A 26,839-nucleotide genomic window follows, 5' to 3' on the forward strand; every position below is an offset into this window, starting at 1 on the left:
TAATTTTCTTTTTTATATACTTTTGTATTTTCCAAATATTTTAGAAGCAGTTTTTGCTACTTTTCTATTTTCTGAAAATAGAATTAGCTTCTTTAAGGAATATCCCCATGTTTCTAGTTATCATTCCTTCCTTTAGTTTTGACACGATCATAATTCTCTTAATGACAAAACAAGAATTTCAATGGTAAAATAAACAGATGAATTTTCCTAGAGGGAAAAATAAGCTATCATAGATCAAATGGTCTTAATGAATCAGAGAATAATTCTTTGAAAATTAAGTTCTGTTTTAAATTTCCAATGCTTTGAGGTTTAATCAGAATACTGAATCTTTAAAAATGCCTAATAACTGTAGTTGTTAATGGTCTGAAGCAGGGATGGGACGGACTGAGTTTTCTTCCTTAGTTTTATCTTGATCAGCAGGCTTAACCTGCAGACCTGTACTGATGCACCCTCAACAGAGCAGGAAGAGAGAAATTACATAATACCCCAGCCACGCATACTGGTGTGTTTGGAGATTGTTAAGGGAGCGGGGCTCCCTAACAGGTGCTCATGGATGACACAGAAGATGAGTAAAAGCTAACAGGAAATTGTCATCAGCTGGCCTTCCCTGGAGGCCTGTTGGTAAGAGGGAGCAGGCAGGTGGAATATTCAAGAACTATCAGCGGTGAGAGAAGGGGAATTTGCATGCCTGGTGCTTTCCACACATTCGTTACCTCATTTAATCCTAACGACACTGTGGCCTCACTCTACGGATAAAGTAACGGAGGCCCATGAAGGTGAGCGATGCAGCTAAGTTCACACCCCCCATGTGTAGGACTCTAACCTAGATTGGAAGGATTATTTCCTCTGGGGGAGAGGACTAGAAGAAGTCAATGAGACCATACCCCAAATAATAAAACATAAAATTAAGTAAATATGCTACCATATCTTATAAGTTTTCTTATTTGTTCAAGATATTCACCCCTATTTTCAAAAGATAAACAGGTAAAAGGTTAAAGTCTTACATAAAATTCTTCAGATGCTTCTGGAGGTTCTGGAAGTAGAGAAGCCTTTGGTGGCAATTTGAGTTCATAGGTCATTATACTCCACCTGAAGGAAGAAAAATCTTTGGTCTAAAATTCCTTAAAAATTTAATAAACTGACTTTGTTCTCACCTCATAGATATACATATGCACATATATTCATGAACTATGCCTTATTGTATTTAAAACCACCAAAAATGGAGAAAGAGATGGAATTTTGGTAATCTTATAAAATGCTGAATTCATAATTTATGATTTCCATATCTTACCATTTCTCTGGTTAGTGACATCCAAACTTTTTAAGGCCATGATCCACAGTAAGAAATGTACGTATGCAACAACACTTCCTTCTTCACTAGGTGCAATGCATTCTGACTTTTCTGTGCTTTTCTGTTTCACTTTTTAAATAATGCTTACTGTAATTTACTGACTAGATTATACAAATGACTAATGGGTCACAACCCAAAGTTCTAAAACAATGTCTTAGGTTAAATAAATGCTACCCCCTATGAAAAGAAAAATCCTCATTCTCCACGTAACAATCAGTCTTGTCAAGTCAGCTTATACGTACATGAAATGAAAATCAGCTAAATATCCCTTCTTAAATTAAGAAAGTAAGCATGGGATTGAGAGGAAAATATTAACAGAAATAACACTTAACTGAAACACATTCTTTTCAATTAACTGTAAATATTAATTTCAAACCAAACATTGAATCATTTGGTGTTAGAGAAAAGCAATCAACTCCAGATAAATCCAGTCTCCTATCTAAAATAATAATTTCAAAATTTGGGAAGAACAATTCAGTAGGGACATTATTGTTGTCAGTAACAGGATGTGAAATAAAGATTTTACAAAGACACAAAGCATAAAAGCAGTACTGTAACACATGAATTTTAAGAAAAGTATATCACAGCTGAAGCCAGTGAGAGAACCTGGAGGAAAATCCCAAGATTAGCATCAGTATTTAAACAGAGCCTAATGTATCACTCAGACTAATGTCTCTGTCTAACAATCCAAATTCCCAGAAAATCCCCCAAAAGACTTAGGTTATACGTTAGGATGCATAAATTGAATAGTTACTCATAGCTACTATTCAATTCATGACTTGAATAGACTATAAAGAAATATATATTTGAGCACAGAAAGCCATTCATTCATTCATGCATGCAACAGATATATACTGAACATCTCAAAGTGACAGACACTATTCCAGTGCCTGGAAATACAACGGTGAATAAGACTTCTCTAATGAAGCTTATATTCTAGTGCAGAAAACAGACATGTTACAAGTAATACATAAAATAATTAAACTTTGAAAGTATACAAATAGGGAAAACCACAATTGAAAACATGAAAGTCAAGTTCCTTATAGTTGGAAATACTTCTATGGTGGAAGGACAGTTAAAGAAATGGAAAAGAGGGGCCGGCCTGGTGGCGCAGTGGTTAAGGGCACACGTTCTGCTTTGGTGGGCCCAGGGTTTGCCAGTTCAGATCCTGGGTGCGGACATGGCACCGCTTGGCAAGCCATGCTGTGGTAGGCGTCCCGCATATAAAGCAGAGGAAGATGGGCACGAATGTTAGCTCAGGGCCAGTCTTCCTCAGAAAAAAGAGGAGGATTGGCAGCAATTAGCTCAGGGCTACTGTTCCTCAAAAAAAAAAAAAAAAAAAAAGGAAAAGAAATCCACCCAATAAGTCTTAAGTTCCTTGCACCTTTCAAGCTGTACCTCCTCCCTTGATAGAAAATGGTTGGAGCTGAAGAAACAGAAGAAAGTGGCAGCACCAGTCAGGAAAGGATGCGTATTGGTACCAGCTAAGCAGAGTTAGAGGCCAGACGGTAAGGTGCACCATTTGGTGCATACACGCATTAAAAAAGGAGAGAGTGCAATGTTGAGGAAAGAAAGATCCTGGGAACTAAGGCTGGATTCCAGTTTAGAGTGCCAGTGTTACTACTTATTAGCTATGTGACACTGATGATACAAAAATCTCCTGAGTATTTTTACCTGTAAGGTGGGGATTATGTTAGCTGTCTTTAACTGTGTAGTGATGATTAAATAAGATGACACTTTATTAAGTAAAGCAACTAGAAATGACAGGCAGACAAAAAATAGTCATTCCTACTTTCTTTGTCTCCACAAGCCTCAATTTTCATCTTTGCAAAACAGTCATAATAATGCTTTTCTTAGCCACCCCAAAGTGTCGTTTTGAGAGTCAAATCAACTGATATATGTGAAAAAAGCTTATGTAATTTGGAGTAACATTAAACAGCAATTTTTTTCACCTGTTCTTTACAAATGGTATTCTTAAATTAGTAAAAAAAAAAAAATAGGAACAAGATATTCTTATATTTCTAACAATGGTTCTAGTTTTTTTAAGCCTTCTTGATGTTTTTTTCTTCTTGTGTTTTTTGCAGGTCTGTATCAAGGAATTTCACCATGGGGGCTCTGTTCCTCTGCTAACCACCTGGAGAAATCAATTTTTACAACACACAGGGAAAAAGTGCTCACCCAAGACAGAGGAAATGTCTAGCAGATTTCCTAGGATGCAATGACACAGTGGTATTTAACTTTGCAACAAAAAGCCATTTAAAATATCCCATATGGTTTAGTAAGCACAGAATTGGGCACCTGTCTGGGAAATCACCTACACGCTCCTTGGAAGACTGAAGACGGAATCCACTTCATGTATCCAAAATACTGGGGTATGCATCCCTCTCATGAATAGTTTTGAATAAACAAAGACAAATGCTGTACAGCCCAGCTCTCTTTTAAAATATTCTCTCAGCAAAAGTATCAACCATTACAACATTACCTTATGACAGGCAAGTTTATAATTAATTAGGTTATAGCTCATCTTCGAGTAATTACATTTTAGATTGGTGGCTCCCTGATGAGATTTTGTTATTTTCGGGAAGAGTTCCACAGATGGCTAATCCTATCAAAGTTGTTTTGATTCATGCTAGCTCCAGTTTATAATGATATTTTGACATTTGTCTTTGACTTACGGGGCAAGGGGGCTCTTACTGCTTACTGAATCCTATTGTTCCCTATACCTAAATTCTGAACACCTCCTCCATAATACTCAGGATGCACACATTGTGATTTCTTTTTTATATGTGGGGCACTCAAAGAGAAAGCAGTTAAGAGATGTGATCAAGGATATCATAAACACAGCGACAGTTCCTTCATATGAAGCTGTCTTCCTAACACAGTCATGCACCACATAAAACATTTTGGGCAATGACAAACCGCACAGATGACAGGGGTTGGTAAGATTAGTACCACACAGCCTAGGTGTGTAGTAGGCTATACCATCTAGGTTTGTGTAAGTGCATTCTGTGATGTTTGCACAGTGAAGAAATCACCTAATATTACATTTCTCAGAATTTATCCCCATCGTTAAGCAATGCATGACTGTACTTCTCTGTCCTTGGGAGAGGATTATCTTTCTTAGTATTTAGTTCTTTATTGGTTCAAATTCTTTCTTAATATCTATGATTAAGAAGAGACAGTCTAACAAATCTAAAGCTTATATGTCTTTCTTAGCTTTAACAAAACCACAGATGGGGCCATACCTATTATAGTCATACATAGACCCCTCGCCCCCCAAATTAACTCTTTAAGCTTTCTGACTGGGACAACAATTACAAGTTATTGGTATCAACATAGCCTTCTATCTTTAAAAATAATGGGTTCATTAGATTAGTTTTCTCAGGTTTTGTTACAGTTCATTCATTCACTCAAAAAATATATATTTATTGTCTACTCTATGCCAGGCTCTGCTCTAGACCTCAGGGGTGAAAGAGTCAACAGGGCTAGGAAGCCTCGACCTCGTGGAGCTTATACTCAGTAGAATTTAAACGGTCAAAAAAGGAGTTGGGTACACCATTTTCAATCCAGTTTTAGACGAGAATTCACTTTTACCTGTCCAGCATTTTGGTACTGGCTCTTTCCAGCTTCTCTAATATCTGAGGAAGTTGAGTGTCATCATCGTATGAACCTCCCCAGCCAAGAACCCGGGCAAGGTCGTTTCCTGTACCCAGAGGCAACACTCCCAGCTGGCACTGAAAGAGAGCACAAGAGGGAGACCTCAGACAAGCTGAGAAATAGAGACTGTTACATTTCTGCCCTTCTCTGGTCAGCAGGTTAGCATACATCCATGTTAACTAGCAATGAAAAGAATTACTACTTGCCTGTTTATTCAAGTTGAGCTTATCAATTTCTGACAAAACCCAACCTACACTTCCATCTCCTCCACAGACAAGAATCCGGAAATTGTCAAACTTCTGGAATAATCTTAAACTGAAAGTAAAAAGTATTTTATATTAATATAAATAAATAAAAATCACTTTCCCCGATTCTTTGTTATTCTGTATTTATTGGTATTCACATTCAGATTAAATATAAGAACTCTTACATATTAATTATACTATAAAAACTAATTTGATTGCAATTTTTAACTCAAGTAAACTTCTTAACCATAAAGAGGAAAGGGGATTATGAGTAGAAATGGAGACAAAATCAGGAGGAAAGAGAAGTGAGAAATGAGAAAACAAAAAAGAAGCAGAACCAGGAAAGAGAATGAAAGGTAAGTGATATGAAATGGTAAAAGCAGTGATTTTTCTCTTTCCATTACAAGGACATGTTATTTCCTTGAGAATAGCATGTTGCAAACTGGGAGAATCTAGGACACTGATGCTATTGAGTGTCACGTGAGGCAGTTCCTAAAGAGACCCACCAAACCTTGCCAATGTATCACTTCTAGTACTCCCAGTTGCTTTTCCTCCTCCTGTTCTCAGGTCAATGTTTATACTTCTATCTTCCTTCCTCTCAACTTTTGACACATCCGCCTCCTGAATGTACCTTTGTGCACCTTAAGTATTGTGGAATATCTAAAAAATAAGTCATAGAGACAATCTCAAGAAGTTTCACAAGGGAGATCTTTTGTGAATCTCAGAGGATGGGTGGGAAAAATAAATGTTAAAAATACAAGATATTGGAACTATGAAGAAGTATTAAAAGGATGTGCTAGAAAGGGATACAAAGTTAACCAGAATGGAAGAGTCAAAGATGAGAAGATAGGTTAGAAAGAAATGCTAGGACCCAAACAAGGGTAAGCAGGGGATGTGCAAGTGAGAAGGAAGGAGTTCGTTACAAATGAAGAAGACCAACACCCAACTGACCAGAAGGGCATGAGACTTCGCAAGAAAAAGGCAATGGAAACAAGAAGGAAGATCCTGAAGGGACAAAAGCAAAAAGAGGCACAAAGAGAGACTGAGGAGAGAAACAGAGAAGAGAGGAAAGTTAAATTATCAAACACAAAAGGCTTCTCCAGGCACTGGTATCTAAAATGCCCATTTCTACTTTGTGTTCATGCTTTTAGGGGACAGCGGAACCCAACAGAAAAGCTGAGTTGGCAGAAGCAGATCATCCAGAGACTGCAGGCCCCTGGGTCAGATGACACAGTATCGCCTCTCCAACAAAAATCACATGCATACACTAAAAATGTATTGAAAGTGCTGCAAGGCGTTTCCCTCATTAAAAATATACTTAATATTTTTCGATTTTAAGTTATATGACATTCCAGAAAGCTGCAACAAACAATCGACAAAAATGTTGTTTGTCATTTATGTGAACTGAGTCTGAAATCCTCGAGGAACCGTCCTTGAGATCCATGAGAGTATCTGCGCTTTGGTTAAATAATTGATTATTTGTATTACATAAAAATTAATACTAGCCTTCCATGCAAATCATCTTCTAAAGTTATTTTGTGGTTCTATATTTACACAAGCTGACCTTTCTTAGAGCTAAGCAAATTATTGGTATTATTTGATGTAGGATATATTCTACAACACTTTCTAAGCAAATTTTGGATTTTTTAGCACAACAAGAAGTTATATAAGTATCAAAAAGGTTGTGTTAAAATTTATAACTAGAGCTTTAAAAAAGGGAGGAGAAGGAAGATCAACACAGAGATGTCTAGATGAATATACAATTTTCATGAACTGAAAAGCCAAACATATTTCATGCTCAGTGCTATATTTCATTCAAACGAGATTTATCAATAATCAATTACCCTAAATGAGGCCCTCCATTCATTAAATCAAACACCTGAGCCGGATTTAGCAACTGTTTAAATCGTCGAAGGAACTTTACTCCCTGATTATCTCCACTCTTAGAATTGACAAAAACCAATAGAGGACTAACACAGAATGAAAATGTTGCTCTACAGAAACCTGTAAAAAAACACAGAACAAGATCAATACATACAACTCTCTCTCCTGAACTGTTAACATTTCAGAGAAAGGAAGATACATTCATAAACAAAGAACCTTGTTCATTACTTTAACAGTAAGTTACAATTTAGCTCCCAAAATGGAGCTAGGCTTATTATTTACATACTAAGAATATAGAACTTATCTTTCTAATTATGCTCTATAAGGAAAAATCATACCAAAGAGGGTAACAGTATTAATCATAGATAATTTGAGATCTACCACCTGCCTTAACAACACTTAATTATAAGAAAAACCAATCACGGTCCATAAATTCTCAATTGGAAAAGGATTCGTATGTTCATATTGAGTGTTATAAAATATTTTAACTGATTCTTGATGAGGCCTGGGAAAATATTTTACAATCTATAATGAACAACAGAACCCTGGTATATCAGGGCTTGGGGAGGGGAGGCTTTTAATAGCATAGGTTAAAAAATTCACATCTCGGGGGCCGGCCCCGTGGCCGAGTGGTTAAGTTGGCGCGCTCCGCTTCGGTAGCCCAGGGTTTCACCGGTTCCCATCCTGGGCACGGACATGGCACCACTCGTCAAGCCATGCTGAGGCGGCATCCCACATGCCACAACTAGAAGGACCCACAACTAGAAACACACAACTGTATACTGGGGGGCTTTGGGGAGAAAAACAAAAAATAAAATCTTTAAAAAAAAATCACATCTTTTGAGGCTTATGTCCTTATATCTATGATATCTATTGGCATAATTTATATAAAAAGTTTGACAAGCATAAGACACTTTATCAACGCAAAACTTTAATAGCATACGGTAAAAGCCTTTTGTAATATGGTTTGCTTTTAGAAGGAAGTTATTAATATGCTATTCCAAAACCAGTGTTGCAAATAGGTTCTCAGCACTTACAACTAAGTTGTAAGATTCTGGAAAAAGTGAATGAATTTATAGCAATATAAATTACTGCAATGAAATTACAGGAAAACAGATTTCTAAATAAGAGCTATGTTAATGGGCAGTTTCAATTATGGAGGAAAAGAAAACACTTGTAAAAAAGTTAACCTCTCGAATTGCATTTTGGTACAGAATAATGATCTTATTTGCTGAAATGTAAAATCTAAAAGTCTTATACACAGAAATTTCACCAATGTGTTAATAGCTATGTTAAACTTTAATTTTAAAATGTTCTTTTAAAAATTAAATGTACTATTCAGCAATTTAAATGGAATTATTATATAAAAACTGACAAGAATAACCAGCTACAATTCTATTTATCCTAGGAAAATAAACGTATCTATCAACATTCAATATGCCAGGAATATACATACTTACACTACTGCTACGTACCATCAGAATCAGTGCTGTTTAGTGCAATTGGAGGTATGACAGACACTTTACATTGGCCAAGTGGACATATAGGGTGGTATAAATCTTTGCAGGCAGTGTGTACCTAACAACAAACAAAAATCTTTCAAGAATCATAAAGACAAATCAATGTTTTGTTATGTTACAAATGAAATCTAAGGTACTCATAATTGAAGATCAACTGCATCACAAAATTTTCAGTAATTCATAAATTATTTTAACGACACAATATTTATACTTCTAAGGAATGGGCTAATCATTTTAGAGATGGGGATTTGGTTTGGTCTGTGCAGCCTATTTTCATGATGGTGTCAGGCAAGTAGTATAGAGTCAGTAAATGTCTGGTGAAGGCGAGAGAGAGGAAGAGACGAGAAAGGAGTGCAGGGCAAAGGAGGGCAAGAGGGAGGAAGGGCAGGAGAAAGGGAGAGAGAGGGGAAAGGGGGAGAGAGGGAGAAAGGGGGAGGGAGGGAGACAGGAGGAGGGAGGGAGAAAGGGGGAGGGAGGGAGACAGGGAGGGAAGCTCACCAGTATGCGTGAATATCATTGTCCCTGAAAAAAACTGATGATGTCTACCTTATAAAATTCTTATAGAATTTAATGAAAATAAACAAAATCTGTAATGTGTCTGCTCTGTCTGCAGTGACCCTATAACTTTCTATTCACACCTTGTTTATAACATTTTCATGTTGGTATGGTTAGAGTACATCCATGCCTATTTTCTCAGCTAGACTTCCGGCTCTGTAAGGAAAAGAAACAGGTCCCAGCATTGCATACTCATCTTGGAAAGTGATATACATCACAGACACTCAGTAAATGTGTTAACTCTGTGGAAACAACAAGTTTCAAGCTCACTCAAGATACTATTGAGAACAAAAGCAGGGCTAACTTATTAAGTAGGACCAGACAATTTAGAATACTTTATGGACTTACCTAGAGAGCCTTTAAAAGTTTTAAGCAGTAAAAGCAGATGTTTCATAAAGCACTTATTTAATCTGGTGTTATTTCATTAGTCCTTTTAGAAAATTGGATATTAAACACATATTTAAAAATACTTTTGAGAAAATAACTGAAATTTAATAGTGCTTCTTGTTCTGCTGATGACCTAGTACTGGACAGTTTCTTATTATGATTTACAATAATTAACAATCCAAATGGATTTTAGAAAAACAAGCACGCACAGTTTTAAAAGGAATTTAAAAATGTAGGAGAATCATAGAGCAAAATGGAAAAGTATTTATAAGAATGTTAAGTGAGAAAAGCAGAAAAGAAAACTGTATCTTCACTATTTTTACAGAAAAGGCAAAAGTATGTCCAGAGACTGGAAAACAGCTGGAAAAATTAGGAGTTGATTCATTAGGAGGGTGGAACTACGGTTTTGTCTTGTTTCGTTTTTAACTAGATAACTATGTTTAGATATTAGATATTCTGCTGTTCAAGACTCACGTTTTAAAGGCAAAATAATATGTGACCAGATAAATGACAGTGCATACGAAGCACAAGACTGAGAGAGATGTAACAAGGTGATGGCGGTCCAGAAACCCACACGGCCAACTGACACAGGGAAGGGCAGGAATGATTTCATAATCAAGGCGATACTTAAGTTTGTCAGGCAAAAAGAGGGAAAAGACATCCCAGAACGCCCCCTTCTACAATCTGTAATAATACTTCTATTTGCGAAATTTTTTAAGGGGGAGAGGGGTGAGCAGAGCGAGCAAGTAAAAAACCTAATTAACACCTACTGTTAAAGTTGATAAACTTTAAAAACCAGTGACTAAATACAAGTAGAGACCTATATATTGTAGGTAAACGCAGCTTATATAAAACCTTACTAAAATAATTCATCACACACGGGATCTGCTTTCTTTTTAAAAAGTTAGAAAAGAACAACCGAAGTTCTAGAAGTAGAGAAACCGACTTTGGTAAATGTACAGATTAATAAAAATAGCAGTCAGTGCATACATCAGTGACTGTCCCCCCAAAAAGAAATCTTAGATGGGATGAAGATTTAGAATTTTGTTTACAGGAACACTCTTTTTATGTATTTTTTTAAATTTCATCTTACAGTCTTTCGGGAGTACTCCTTTAAAATAAGGAATGGCTAAGAGGGTCTTAGGGGTTGGGGTTGCACCAAAACACTAAAGAGAGATATTTAGTATAGTCTATACATTATATTAAATGACATAAGAGAAATAAAAAGTAACACTTATGGCTAATAAAAGAGGCAACTGATGAAGAGTAACAAAAGCATGAGGGCAAAGAAAACCACGTTTGACTTAAAAATGAAAAGGAAACACAGATGACCTGACTAAAAAGCTGGAGGACTTATTTTCCTCTGTGGCTGATGGAATCAGTCTCATTGATTATGAAATCGACACATCATACTCACCTCTCTTACATTTTCTGATCTACACCATACATATTAAAAGCAATGATGTGTCCACCTTCCTGGGGGTTGAGGGGCTGACTTCCAAGACCCAAAACAAGACCAAGTAAATCAGCCCCAGTGCAAGGCAGCCACCATTGCAGTCGGACAGCATGGCCCAGGGCTCAGATGATCACTCACTATTGCCTCCTTACCCCCTGAACTTTTAGCTCCTCACCAGCCTCTGAGTGGCGTTAGATCAGCCTCTGAGTTCCTGCTCGGACTGCCCTCATGCAGTCTGGAGGCCCAGTCCTCATGCAATCTGGCACAGACAGGACCATTCCCTGCTGTGGGCTCCACGTTACACTGTGCGCACTTCTCACTGCTTTCTTGCACATGCAAGGAAGTTTTAAAATATTTATTTATATAACATAAACATATATAATTTAAATTACATCAGTGCATGGTCCACTGAACTTAGCATTCTGTCTGTCAGAAAACACACACAGGGTTGCAGTCAAATTACACTTTGCACGTCAATCAAAATTTGGTGGCTTTCTGTAGGCAACAGGTGGTAAAAGAGGCCTAAAAATAGCAAACCACTGAGCGTGGCCAAAGTATAATGAAAAATAATAAAAAGAGGTCATCAGACAAAGGAAATACATAACAAAGGTAAGTATTACAAAAAGGGCATTTGAAAATGTAACCAGACTGGAAGGAATACACCTTGAAAAGAGATGAAAGTTACAATGGGTGGTTGTGCTGCCAGGCTCTGCTACGCCATAAATTCTTTCCTTTGCCTCTAAAATACATAGATGAAAAAGTTACAAAATGAAGCTAATTAAAAAGGAAAATAATTATAAAATTCTCACCATCGTTTTACACCAAAGGCATTTCCAATCTTGAAGACGGAGAACGCTCCCGCACGTTTTGTCACAGACAGCACATTTGGCGCTCACGGGCAAGTTACCCTCAAGCCACTGGTGCGGCATAGCCACCTGTGGAGCAGAAAGAAAGGGCAGTCAAATTAAACTGTGGAGGACCTCATCCTTCCCCTAGGGAAGATAGATCATTATTTCTTACTCTATGCAATCATAACATGTATTGATCGTGGCATCCATTCATTTAGCCCACATTTATGGAGCGTCCATTATGCCCCGAGCACTGTAAAGATACAAGGATAAATAAGACTAAGTCCCCGCCCATCAGGATTTGTAGTCTAGCTGAGGAGAAAGGCAAATAAAGGGATTATCGTAAAGTGATTACAAAGTGCTATCAGAGATTCCTATGCCAGGTGGGAAGAAGCAAGGTTTTGAAGGGAGGGGCACTGTCGAGAGGAGGGCCCAAGGTTTGAGGAGTGAACATCTGAGTCAAGAGCTGAGCTGAACCTTCAAGACCATCCCAGTTTGTCAGATAACGGACTACAGCACCAGCCCAGCACAACCACTACTCACTATGCCTAAGCCCTAGTCACACATTTCCCTCCCAATTTAAGGGCTGAAGGAAGAGATGAAGGATTGAATTGAAAATAAAACTCATAATCAATCAAAATCTTCCATTTAGTCCTAATAATAAACATTCCCTCTTAACTCTCTCCTAATTTTCCACAAGAACGTAAAATAAAAGAGAAGAGATACTGGGAGGAGGTCAGAGACAGAAGAGAGCTTACTCCATCTTCGTCCTCTATGATGTCCTTCCCGATGGAGGCCAGTGTCGTCCATTTGCAGTTGTTTGTTGCCCTCACTGCACATCTTTTGTGAGCCTTGAATTTACACACTGAAAAAAAGTCAATCATTTCTAAATGAATATGTACTTTTGGACCAATGATGAAAAGAAATCACAGCATGAAGTTTAAAAGGGGTAAGGGGTAGAAAAAAACAATATTTTAAAAAGTTTAAATTATTCTTCAATAATAGTAATGGTATCGTAAAAAGCAAATACAGCTATGTATTTATGAAGCACTTTTATCATGCTAAAGATGGCTACTTAAAGAGATTCCACTTACTCATAAAAGAAGAACAGAAAGGAAATGAACACAAAAGAATTAGATCTTCAGGAGAAGAGAGACAATACACATACACACACACAAACACAGAAGAAAATAAAATTCAGTGACACAGAGGTGCTGGTAACACCCATTTTCTTAATCTGGGTCTGATTACATAAGTGTATTTAATTTGTGAAAATCCAGTGAGCTGTATACTTCTGATGTTTTCATTTTTCTATATGTATAATATATTTAAAATTAAAAGTTTGAAAATATCAGTAGGATAAAGAACAGGATAATTCAGAGGAGTTTTAAAGAGCAAGCATATCAAGAAAATATCCAGAGATGACAGGAAACAGGTTGACGAAGGGCACAAAGATGGCTTTGTCATTTAAAAGTATTATGTAGGGATTGCTATAATGTAGACGAAAGGAATGACAAAGTGATGTTCCCACTACACGTATCACTAATTCTCTGCTGCCATATTTTCATAAAGGAGCCTACAAAAGAGAAATAAGAGGAAACAACCAAGAGAGAAGCAACACATACATGAAAAAACAAATACGCCACAGATTATTTGAAAAATTAACCCTTGCTCATGAAAATCAGAACTTGACTACCACTAAACTTATTTATCCTTCTAAGGACACAAAAGATTCAAGCATTCGTGGATACTGACGTTATAACAGCTTCTGACTTTTCAGATAAATATTTAAAGGTAGAGATCATTTCAGTGAAAACATAGTAAGGTAGCTGTTGCTAAATTCTAAATGAGAGGTGGCCCCTTTTCATGATTTTTGAATTTCTACCAGTAAACCATTAACAAATTTGAAACGATGGGCTACACACCATTCTCTTAAATTGTCCTAATTTAATGTAACATGAAAACGAAAGGGTCAGGTAAAATACGGAAGAATTTTATAGCCAAATGTGCAGAATGCTTCACACATCATGAACAGCCGAAATATAAATGGCCACTTAAACTCAGTTGGTTTGTCCTTGAAAACTATTAGTCTATAGACATTGGAATGTTTCATTTACTTGTTCTTTTGTGTACACTGACAAATTCTTTCCTGGAAACCATATTATTTTTGTTATAAATAACTTTTTGACTTGAGCACAGACTTCATATGGAAAACAATTTTTCAATTGAATTTTATTGCTGATAAACAATAGCGTAAGGAAACAGCACTACAGGAAGTAAGCTTAGTTTGAAAAACAACTTTACCATGACCTGCTCCCCTTTCGTCCAATTTTATAACTGTGGCTGGTTAGCTTCTCTAGGCCTTTTCATCTATCTTGGGATTTCTCAAAAGTATGATTCTAGTTTTAGTTTTATCTGCAACAGAATTCCCAGGCTGCTTTTTAAGTACAAATAATTACTTGATATTAACAGTCAATGACTGTTTTCTAAGAGGCAAAGAAGGAACTATAAATAAGACAACAGGGTATAATTTTATGGCTTTTTTTGTGGTTGTGTGTGAGGAAGACTGGCCCTGAGCTAACATGTTGCCAATTTTCCTCTTTTTGCCTGAGGAAGATGGTCACTGAGCTAACATCTGTGCCAATCTTCCTCTATTTTATGTGGGATGCTGCCACAGCATGGCTTGAAGAGCAGTGCTAGGTCTGCGCCTGGGATCTGAACCTGTGAATCCTGGGCCACCAAAGCAGAGCACGCAAACTTAACCACTACACTACAGGGCCAGCCCCTCATAGCCCTTTGAAAATTTTGCCATTAAATCAAATAGCTGATTAAAAATAAAAATCATACTTTTGTAATAATAAAGTGCTTCATGCAATGAGCCTTGAGAATTACAAAGTTGCTTAGTATAACATATAATAATAATAAAACAAACTAGACTGCAATTATGGTCAGTAAGGAATGGAAACGATTAACAGGCAACTTAATTTTGTTAGATGACAATTAAATTTCTCCAAACAAGTAATCCTGAAATAAAGCACTTTTCCCTGACCTATGAAGCCATTACTTTAAAACCACAGAACTTAGAAAATATACTGACATGTAACAAAATTATAATTTTTTATTCCAATATTCAGTCTTTACCACAGTTAATCTTTATAAGAGTTCAACAGTGGTTAAGATAAAAATTCATAAGTAGATGTTGACATAGTTGATGCTGTTGATGTAAACAAAAAAAAATCACCATTTAACCTTTTTTGTTAAATTACTGTTTAAATAACTGTGAAGAACAATTATGCTCTGAAATTATAATTAGCATTTTCAATTGATTTATGGGATTATTTATTAAAAGTATTTTCTCCACAACTAGAAGGACCCACAACTAAAATAGACAACTATCTACTGCGGGAGGGGGGGAGTTTGGGGGTAAAAAGCAGAAAGAAAAAAAAAGTATTTTCTGTCTTCTATTTTTCAGTCATATTTTATATTCTCAAGGACTTTAAAATAATAATTTTAGTTACTATTGAACACAAACTTAGAAGACAAATCAGTACAGCCTCGTTTTATTATGAAAAACAAGGACAGAAAGATTAAGTAAATTTAGTGATAGCTTCACACCCCAGAAGCTGGATTCCATTCCAATACAAAGTTATTCACTGTCACTGTTGAATGAATTTTCCTTGTATTTCCATCTCTATTATAACTTTTAAAGCCTCTTATATCCTATGTCTTTAGTTTTATGAAGCAATCAGTTTATTCAGATTTTGGGGGTATTTCTAAAGTTTAAGTACAACTTTGGTTACGATAAAAATATCTTAAATAACTACATTCTCATAAAAATAAAAAGGTAACTTTTTTATATATTCATAAAACCCATGGATTTTTAAAACCTCCTGCTACGGTTCTAAAATTACTAATGGGCACAATGCTGCAGACAAAATTTTTATCAGCAGAGAAAATGAATACTAACACATATTCCTCTAAAAATATAATTTCAAAATACAATGATTGAGACCTAAAAAAAGTCAGAAAGCCTTCATTATTAACAGAGTAATATAACAAATTTATTTAAAGACTTTTAAGTTTCTTATTCTCACCAGCTAATGTAATTTTCATTTTTCTTTTAAAATTCTTAGAAAAATATACAGTCATCCCACTATTAACCTCAATTCCTAAGCAATTAAAGATATTTAATAATGCATAACTCTCAAATCAGAAGGGCACCACAGAGTATCTCAGATCTGATATCTTTTTTAGTATTTTTTGGATGAAGACTAGAAGGGAATAATAAAAACCCCTTCAAAACAGTACCCCATGATATTACAGATCTGGTCGGAGTAACTCAGAGCCACAGGAACCCTTTCAGATTACTAAAGTCATAAAGGCCAATTATATCTCTGTTTGTAATCATTCCTTAAGTCTAAAAAAATTTTTAATGTCTCCTCCATGTTCATTTTCATTCATTGGGCCATGGTGCAGTTACAAACCTCTACAAATTATTTGACTAGAAAAGCAGTTTTAGTATACGTATTCTCTCATTTAATTTTCATTGTGTTCCATGAGGTATAAATGACTATTATCCCCATTTTACAGATGAGGAACCAAAAGTTTAAAAAAGTTAAACTACTTCTGGTCATAGACTGCAAGGCTGGCAATGGGACTGCCACTGAGAGGGCTGAGCTGCAGAGCTCTGGTCTTTTTTTTTTTTTTTTTCCTTTGATAAGCCATATTTTTATTAAGTTTAGGAAGGATCTCTTAAAGTGGGATGCCCCTGTTTTTAGATAAGTTTTTATTTTTTTTTGCTAACGTAGTCTGAAAAGTAGAATTAAATAGTTGATATTAGTGATAGACAGCTGTTATTTGTACAAATCACAGTTATTTATGTTTCAATTCCATTCAGCTACTCTAATGAATGCATTTGCAGCCAACTTGGCCATCTTGCCTGAGCTTTCTCTCATCCACAAACCATTTGTGGACTACTCCCAAATTAATCATTCTCCACCTTCACCACAGCACCCTCCATACCACTCTTCAGCTGATGCAGAGCTCTGGTCTTAATCACCACGCCACATCATATTAAATAGCTGAAATGCCTCAGATTGTATACTTGAAAATGAAATAAAACTGTGACCCTATTACTATTTCATTTTATTATAATAAAGTGACATTCAAATTTACATAAGAATTTTTTGTATTAGAAAAGCTAGTATTATTCGTAGCTCAAAAAGTAGTACACAATTGCGTGATCACTGACGTATGAAATTAAATAAATCTAAAGAAGTTATGAGTTTTCTCTTGGCAATTAGTAGTGTATTTGTTTTTAGTGGTCATGGCTCTTAAAATAAAAAACAACCTAAAAATCCTATAGTGAAACAACAGCATAGGCCTTATTTTTAGAAAACTTCAAAGAAATTAAAAGGGTGGCATCCATCTAAATTAAACATAAATGAAATTTTAAAAACATTCAAAACAATGAAATACAAGTAATCAGAAATTCTGCCAAAGAGGATATACTCTCCTCACAGAAAGTTTTGTTCTCCATGATCAATCTGAACTGAAAAAGAACGCTAGAAAACAAGAACGACATACAAAGTCTAAAGACTTTTTTTAAACAGTGGTTGCTGGTTCCTCAGGAGTGAAATGTTACATTTTGATTTATACATCCTTTCAAGTGATTTTATATTATCTTGCCCTCAGTAAAAATACTTCCTAAGTTAGTCCTATGTGTGCAGAGCTCCACTTGAAGCTACAATAAAATTTAAACACTATGTTCCTGCGGAGATGCTCCTAGGAACTGCTTCCATCCAAGGAAAAGGTTTTCCTGTGATGAGGTTTCTCTGTTCAAGTCACAGAAGCACCACTGGCAGTGTTTAGGGTACAGTCCGCGCTGAGGGAGAACACATGCTGGATGCTACAGTACCTTCGCAGGACAGGCCATGGGAGGTGACTCCGGAGAGACTCTCTCGGCACACGTTACAGAAAGTGGGTCGGGCATGGGAGCAGGCGTACCAGTTATGCATCCCTGAGAAATGTTCCACATTAAACTGGGCCACCTAGAAATGAGACGTTAGCACAGATTTTCCAAACAAAAGATCAAGACTACAGATGGTAACTATTCGAAACATATATAGTTAGGATTAAAATTTCAAATCCAAAATTTTTAAAACTAAAACACTTTGCTTTAAGTAAAAAAAATTTTAACATCAGACTTAAGCTGCTCAATGAATCCACACACACATATTTTTTTTTGCAGAATACAGCTTCAGCTCTCCGGTTAAGAACATGAGACAACAGAAGAGATGCCACTTCACCTCGTAAGGTTCTCTGGTCTGTACAGACTTCAGTGAGCTGATCCAATCCTCCATCTCCTTTCTGTTCTCGGCACACAGCATTAGTCTTCTGAAGGGAGTGATTATCTGAAAGGGATAATTCAATCTAATGATCGTTAATAACAAGAGAGATTACTGCAAAACCTAGCATTTTACAAGGTAATTCCATTTGCAATCTCTGAGTCCTTATTTCCCTCATGAAGAAAGTAAGATTCTCTGTAACATAAATGACTTTAGTTCTCCGAGTATGATGCAACGTGGTCTAGGAAACAAAAATTCTAAAGAGCCTTTTCTTGTCTTTGATCTCATTGCTCCTCATTTTTCAGGCCTTTTAGTCCTTTACCAAAGGCCATGAACCCAATAAACAACGTGTTTTTTTTCAAGGAATATATCTTGAAAGTTGATTTCAAATTTACTTTAAAATAATTCACAGTAAGGTTAGAATTAATACGTAGTTTTCAACATAGACTTGTTTTAAATTGAAAATCAAAAGAACGAAATATTACATGATTTCATAATTGGTTTACGATGGTATGAAGAATATTCTGTTATCAAATAATGTTGGGATTATATATCATTTCCATTGCCTATCTTAATATGATTTATATGAAGGATTTTTTCCTCATTGTGTAGAACTCCACTGTACTACTTTTTAGTGAGAGCAAGGAAGGAGCATTAGCATAAGGGGGGTCCTTTAGTCGGCTTTAAGGGAAGAAAATAATTGTGACTTTCACCTTTTTCATAACACTAAAGAATGCAAATTAGCTATATTAAGACTCTTAAAGCAAGGGGAATAAAAATTTCATGCCGTTACAGCACCAAAAGTGCTTCAGTGAGATTCTGAAATGACTTGAAAGAAGCCCCTGTTTATGTGTGAAGATTCTGAGCAAAATGCAACATGCCAACCTAGAAACTATTTCTAAATAATAAATACATATTTATTTACAAAGCAAATAAGACATTTCCTCACGTTAAAAGCGATTTGATCAAGTGATAATCTACATATTGCATTATAGAGATTTTTCAAGTCATGAAAAAGCAATAATCATTTAAAAAAAAAAAAAAGACACCCTTCCCAAAAGGAGTAAACTAGCAAGGCTCTATCACTACTTTTCACCTTGGAAAATAAGTCCATTGTTCAAAACTATAGAGATCAGCTCAATCTTAGCTACTCACCAGTCACTGCCTCCTCTCATCTGTCATTAGTTTAGGCTACACGCTCCTTCCTTAACCCAAGAGGCCTTTAATACATCTGACAGGCACTCGCGCTTAAATACAGCTGGCCAGAAGTCACGTGGAGGAGGAGCACCAACCACTCAGCTTTGGGGATTTGTTAATTGCCTATGAAATTGAACAGAACCTCACTTTTGCATTTTCTTCTGTTTTCCACTGCTCTCTTTGGATAAAGCTTATTAGCAGTTGGTCACTTTTCTTCCTGAATAAATAGTTAATGCAAAGAGCAATGCCTCCCTCGTTACTTAGGAGCCAAATGGATGCTTTATTGCTTCAAAATGTTTTCCTAGGACAGCTCATCAAATGCAGCAGAGAGACACCATTAAATCATAATACACTCCTGGCTCCAACGGCTGGCACAGCACTTCAGAAATCTCAGTTTCACTGCACTGAATAAATCTGATATTTATTGAAATAAATATAGTCTCTAGTACTTCTCTTATCTATTTTTTTGCTATACTATGTGACGTAACTCTAAGGATTCCCTCTCTTTCATTATGATCTTATAGTGAGATGAGCATTATTCAGATAAGCAAATCAGGCTTGCTATTTTATTAATTTTGTTTTTTGTTTTATTCTAAGTAAAGCAGGATGTCTGATGGTTTTAACTATCTTTAATGCCACTATATTTTTAAAAAGTCATCGTGAATTCAACAAAAATAGGAGAAAGAAAGATAAAGAAACAGCTTCTCATTTTTCTTGTAGTTTTTGGAACTACATAAATGCCTCAGTTCTAAAGGATTTCAACAATATAAATAATGTATGCACCTTATATGCTGATGAAGTAAAATGCACACATTTGCAATTTTAATGAACATTTGTTTAAAATGGATAATCATAAGCAAGTAAAGATCATATCACATTCTTAAAATAAAAGTTAAGTTTTTAAGAACCAAAGAGAAATAATAAATAATTTTGATTTACCGGCCCTGTGATGAAGGGTGATTAAGAAATCTACTGATGATAAAGTTACATTATAAGAAGTTAGTATGAAAAAGAAAATCCTTCATAAATCATGCCATGCAGAGATGTCTAGCTTTACGGCTACAGTACCAAAAATACCTCAGTGAGCAGCCCAGAGTTGTGTGGGCCTAACTGAAGAGAAGGTTGGCTAGCCCAGCAAATCTGTCATGTCTCCCAAATTACTCTCCTCTAGGGTAATCCCTCATCAGGGCTTCAGTTCTCTGAATCCCCTCTCCAACTTTTATTTAAATTCTTCCTCAGGACGAAACTTTGTAGGAAAGCAAATGACAGGTGTTAACTGACAGGCTCTGGTTGTACTCTAACTGAACCCCACCACACTACAGTGGTTTCTTACCCAAATCTTTATCAGAAGAATATTTGGGGAGCAGCAAATTTCAACAACTATTTGGTTCTTACTCTGAAAGTATATCTGACTCAGCCTTTTTATTATGAAAAGTGAGTAGGATGGGGAGACGGAAGAGAGAGGAGACGGGTGGGGAATGCTATTCCCGGGAAGACTGTATGAGCCTGTTAGGGGCCAAGGCCAAGACGGTTCTGGAACTAGAGGGCTTTTTACATTTCTTGAAGGATCTGCAGCTTATCTATCCTAAAGTGTCCCCTAGTCCCCAGCCCCTGTCCTCATCTCAACCCCACTCTTATCTTCTCTTCCCACTTGCCCAACATTCCCAAATAATTTTTCTCACCTCAACTTACTTCCATAATTAGTTTTTTCAAACTATAACCACCACTCCCACCTCAGATCTCGGAACACACCTGCCTGTTCATCCACCCCAGCATTTACTGAGCGTGGACCGCATGCCAGAGCCCAGGGATACAAGCCATACGGGCTTTGCCTTATTGGTCTAGAAGGGAGACAAAGGAAACCAAGGTTTGCTTGTCTGAAAAAGTGCTGCACAAGTCAGAGTACAAAGGAGAGACACCCAAATCAGTTAGATCCTAAATGCAACCTCAAATAACATAAAAACTCTCCACTAATACAGACACTGCTCCACTTTGAGAGTTACTGGCCTAGAAGGGTTAATCCAGCAACACTACCAGGTGTGTATAAGAATCAAGACCTTCTCAGTCTGGTAAAGCACGTAAATACATAAGACAGATACAAGACAAACTGGTGTCAAATACATAAAATTCTATAGAAGAATAATATTATAGTTAAGACTTTAAATACACAAACATGCACAGGAGAAAAAGATACACAGCCAATACCACGCTGGTTATCGTTGAGTGGAGAGATTATAGATAATTTTAATTGTAATTTTTTTTTTGGTTTGTCTGTAGTTTCTAAAGTAAACATATAGTACTTCTGTTAGTAAAAATATTACCATTTTTTACTAACAGAAGGATGAGAATTTAGAATTTAAAACTTTGCATTGTTCCAAAGCAGGAGTTCGCAAACTTTGCTGCACATTAGAATCACCTGGGAGATTTTTCAAAATCCCAGGGTCCAGACCACACACGCCACACCAGTCAACTCAGAACACATGAGGGTGGGACCCGCCCACCAGTTTAACTCCCAGGTGATTCCAAAGTGCAGCCAAGTTTGAGAACCGGTGTTCTAAAAATATTTCATTGTTCCGCACAACAGTGTTAGAACTTAAAAAATGAGAGAAGTTTCTGCAGGGAAGTGAATCACAGGCAATTGCTAATCTGTGAATTCCTGACTGGAAACCACTAATGTAACAGCAGAGTGATTCAGTGCCTAAACTCTGGAGTCGGACTGACTTAGATGGAAAACTAAGAGCATCCTTTCTTACATGTCTGGCTGTGAATATTTCCTTGGTTCTCTCAGCCTCAGTCTCGCAGCTGCTAAGTGAGGGCAGAGCAGGAACTCACAGCTCTGCGGAGTGTCTGTGGATTAGAGAGACAATCCCAGTAAAGCACTGAGTCCAGTGTCTGTTACGAAGCCAGAGCTCAGTCACTATTAGCATCCCAATTCTTCTTAGTGTTGACAGAAATTATGCATGTATTTACAGCTTTCTTCTACAATGTATACATTTCTTGTGTAAGTGTGGTCCAAAGACAAAAGTAACATGAGCTTCAGTCAGAAATGGAGGCATTTTGCTAACAAAATAGTCACTGACTAGCAAACCACTCAAATAGGAATACTGATAATGACCTACTCCTTAGAAGATATTAGGAAAATATCAACAAATTAGCGAAAGATTGTCTTCCCTTAACTGCACTGCGTCTAACCCGAACCAAAGCAGGAATATAAGATGGCAAGAGGCTTACCCAAGTCAAGAGCATCAGATCCCCTTACAACATGGAAAGAGTTCAGCATGCCATCTCTAGTAGCGATTGTGCCTAAACTACTCAAGATAGAGAGTTCCTCATTTTAACTCAGTTTTTGGTTTTTTTTGAGGAAGATTAGCCCTGAGCTAACATCTGCTGCCAATCCTCCTCTTTTTGCTGAGGAAGACTGGCCCTGAGCTAACATCTGTGCCCATCTTCCTCTACTTTCTATGTGGGACGCCTACCACATGATAGCTTACCAAGCAGTGCCATGTCCGCACCTGGGATCCGAACCGGTGAACCCCAGGCCACCAAAGCGTAGCATGTGCACTTAACCACTACGCCACTGGGCTGGATCTTAACTCAGATTTTTCATTCTGCAATGAAGGAAACTCTGCAACCTTCTCTAGTAATTTTAAATTTCCCACAACATTTTCTGTTAGGAGATTGTTATTTCTAATCTAAAATTCTTTACAACAACCTGATCACATCTGCCCTATTACAGTACTTATTGTTGTATCTTTTAGTGATTAATCCTCAACTGCCCTGACTATAACAATTTTTATTGTCTATATTTATTTTATATATTTTACATATATTTTAGGGGATATAATTTGACTTTTGTTAAAGCTGAATCAGGTATAATTATATGTCTCTTAAACACTAGGTTTGCTATACCTGAATTTGCCAACTGCTCAGTCTTAACATACCTCTTCCATCTTTCCTCATAAAATCTATATCCAACTCTTAAATTATGTATGCTGCTTTTTCTTCATTCTTCTTTTATGGAACGAAACAATTCACTTTGACAACTTAAATGTGCCAAACTGCAATGTAGTCATACATCTTAAGTGACTATTTTGAGACAGAGATACTCCCATATCTCAAAGAGCGAACTGGGACGTCTACATTCCAGAGCACAGGTCCTCAACTATGTGTGTGCACCTGAATCAAGCCAAGACTTTTCTCAAAATATACCTGACCAAGCTCCAAACTAGAATTGGCGAATCAAAATCTTGTTTTGAGGGGAGGGCTGGATAATTTGAGATATAATCTGTAGTTTGACAAAGCTAGACAGGGGGTTCTGACACACACCCCTGTTTATCAACCATGAAGGGTAGTGAACGCATCCAACTTTGCCATTAGTCAAGGCAGAGTCTGGTCTAAATAACGCAAAGAAAGTATTCTTAATGTTTATGGCTCCCTATCTTCCTTTTCAGCACCCCTCTGCTCCCGAACTTCTAGTGTTGTCATCTCTCCCAAAGAGTATTCCTTTCTGTGGGACTAATCTGAAAAAGCCTAGCACCTACAGCACCCCATGTGATAGGACAGAGGTCACAGGATGATGACCTCTGATGGTTGTGTTTGGCCATTCCATTTGGACCCTGAAGTCCTGTGTTGGAAAACAACAGCAAGTTAAAATCCATCATATCAGACAGGCACTTTGCTCACTCACAGTACAAGCAGCTTAAACCTATCTTCTTCAGCTGGCCACCTCATACGCTTATATTACCCAGCGGCCCCTGGAGGCATCTGAGTTTACAAGTCCTCTGTAGGCTCTGACTCCTTTGCCTTCTGGGGTCAATACTTCCCTATTTTATTATCTAGTTGACTCAAGCCCATCTGTTTTCCAAGATGACAATTACTGACCTAAAAAGTAACTTTCCTGAGGTGTTAATAGATGATAAACACAATAAAAGATGCATATTTTCTCTCAAGGGTGCTTGAATTTTAACGAAAGACTAAGAAAAGGACAATGTCACAACAAATGTATTTTTGGCACCATGACCAGAGAAAGTGCCACAGGTATTTTCAACAGATAGTTAAATTTAAACCAATAAAATAATAAAATTTTAGATTAGGAAGAGACCTTATCATAGTGATGCAATACCATAAACATTCATTTTATAGCTCTGAACACTGTGGGATCTGCGTAAGTGCTCAAGAAGGAAGAGAGTAGTTCCATGAAATTCCAGAACACAAATTTCACAACATCTCAAATGATGTGAAATAACTTATAAAGATGTAATGGACTAATGATAAGACTGAGGTGAAAAGGCGACTGACACACATGCAAGAACCTCATTATTAGTCTACAGCTGGCACTCATAAAAGAAATTCTGCTAGATAGGCAGTACACTATGTAAATAGGATCCTAAATCACACTGTTTGGAAGTTGAACTAAGGTCTTCCCTATGACTTTTCAGAATGATCTAAAAATCTTTCAGATGTCTGTTTAGAATTATGTTTACATGCATACACAAACACACATACACACTCTTTACTGAGAGTCTAAGAGGATCTTTGAAAGTCATTCCACGTTTTTGGTTTTGGCTGACTGATCATCCTTCTAACTGATGAGTCATTTTAGCTGAATAACAACTTACTGGTCTTAGTGGGCATTCCTGTCATGTACACCAGAAAGTATCAAACATCCATATAGTGTCTCAAAATAAAGAGGGATGCATTAGTCATGGACACGAGGAAGTCTGCCCCAATGCTGCTTATTTTCCTATCTAAGGAGAAGTTATCTATTGTCTGGACATAATAGCTATTTCAAAAAGCAAACTGCAAATCAAGAAATTACCTAAACATTGACATAAATAATTGAGAATTCTGTAGCATAGAATTATGCTTTTTTTTATGAATATTTATACAAAATATTACTCACTTGTGCCAAGATTCTACAAAAAAGTGTAAGCAATGAAAAAATAAATTCTAATGAAATTTTTTGTAAATATATAAAACAATTACTATGAGAAATCTACTAATTATAGAAATAGAAAAGGCCTCTGGATGAGAGCAGAACATTTTTTGCCAAGAGTATGTCTGTCTGTCTCTTTATCTACAGGAATACTTGACTACAGACTTATGGCAAAAGGCAGTACCTCCTTGATTCTTCAATCATCTCTGTCAGTTAGGTATGGGGTTAATTTTATTATAATTTATTGAAAAGAAAAAATAAATATAGAAGCTAAATGAGTTGTCTACAATTAGTTAACAGACTTCTTATATAAGAAGTCAACAAAAAAGTAACAGCACTGTTACAGCAAGTAAAAAAAAAAAAAGAAAAGATTATTCCTTCACTATAAAATACTGAATTGAGTAACTATGGTCAACTCAGTAAATCTTTTTCTTTCACAGTTTCGGAATACCCAGGCTGTGTTTGAGAAGAAAGATGGAAAAGAGGCAGAGTTAAAATGTGGCAACCATATTTTTAGGTGTGTCTACTAAAGAATGAGGGGTCAAGTACAATGATGGGAAAGATCTGCTTTAAAATACTTCAGATAAAATAGGAAAAAGAAGAGATGAAGCAAGTGTGGTAACATCTAGATAATACAGGAAGTGGGCAACGGGGATGTGGGGGTTGATCACACTTATCCTGAGCTTGTGTGTATTTGACATTTTTCACAATTAAAAAAATATATACCCAAGCATTTGGGAATCCCAAGCAAAGCTCTTCAAGGAACTAAGGTGAGGCACCTGGGCATCTTGTCTGCTTTTATGCATACGGACCCTATGCAACCCTTAGCCTTGAACTCAGCTTGCAGACCACACCCACTAGGATCCAAGTCTCTGACCGTCTACCTCCTTCTCCCATATCAAACTCAAATTAGATGAGTAATGTGGTTCCCTTGCTCAAGTGACCTAAAATGTCCACAGAAGTTAATGAAATAAAACTTCTGATCATTGGTTGAGATGGGGTGAGACGGACTGAACAGAAGAGAGCTATGCAAATCTTATGCAATCTTAATCTTGTCTTACTTCCATAATTCTTGAGCTCCAATGACTGCTTAACATTAGGGCGGTAGGCCACAAAATGTACTTCCTAATTAAGGAATCAGGGCTTCATAACAATGTCATTTTCCATGTGAATTTGATTTCTCTCTATAACCTAACATTGGATTTTTTTTATTGACTTAGAGTGTCAAATATAAATAGAATATAAATTCCGATACCTGTTTCCATGAAAAAAGGAACCACAGATTTCAATGCTCTCAGTACCAATATTCTTACTACATACACACTATTTCCACAGGATCTCACATTCTGAAAAGCAAATTTTTCCTTTATTTAAATCTAAAAATCCAAAAATACTCAAATCAAAATTCTATTGAAAAGCATTTAATGAAATATTAACACAATAGAGGCATGTAAGGT

At 36.6% G+C, this 26,839-nt stretch overlaps 1 protein-coding gene across 8 annotated transcripts in view; it reads right to left on the reverse strand.

Annotated features, from left to right (window-relative positions):
* DGKH (diacylglycerol kinase eta) overlaps nt 1-26,839 on the reverse strand; it is a 182,818-nt gene that overhangs the window by 62,894 nt on the left and 93,085 nt on the right. For all 8 annotated transcript variants that reach the window (XM_070480850.1, XM_070480851.1, XM_070480847.1 and 5 more), the window contains 9 exons: nt 18,212-18,316; nt 17,821-17,953; nt 12,662-12,768; nt 11,865-11,990; nt 8,613-8,715; nt 7,098-7,257; nt 5,215-5,323; nt 4,946-5,085; nt 1,005-1,089 (listed from right to left, as the gene is read on the reverse strand). In XM_070480850.1, the coding sequence (XP_070336951.1) occupies nt 1,005-1,089; nt 4,946-5,085; nt 5,215-5,323; nt 7,098-7,257; nt 8,613-8,715; nt 11,865-11,990; nt 12,662-12,768; nt 17,821-17,953; nt 18,212-18,316 (1,068 nt within the window). The remainder of the gene's footprint in view (nt 1-1,004; nt 1,090-4,945; nt 5,086-5,214; nt 5,324-7,097; nt 7,258-8,612; nt 8,716-11,864; nt 11,991-12,661; nt 12,769-17,820; nt 17,954-18,211; nt 18,317-26,839) is intronic.

This window comes from Equus asinus, chromosome 11 (genome assembly GCF_041296235.1).
Source record: "Equus asinus isolate D_3611 breed Donkey chromosome 11, EquAss-T2T_v2, whole genome shotgun sequence".
NCBI lineage: Eukaryota > Metazoa > Chordata > Mammalia > Perissodactyla > Equidae > Equus > Equus asinus.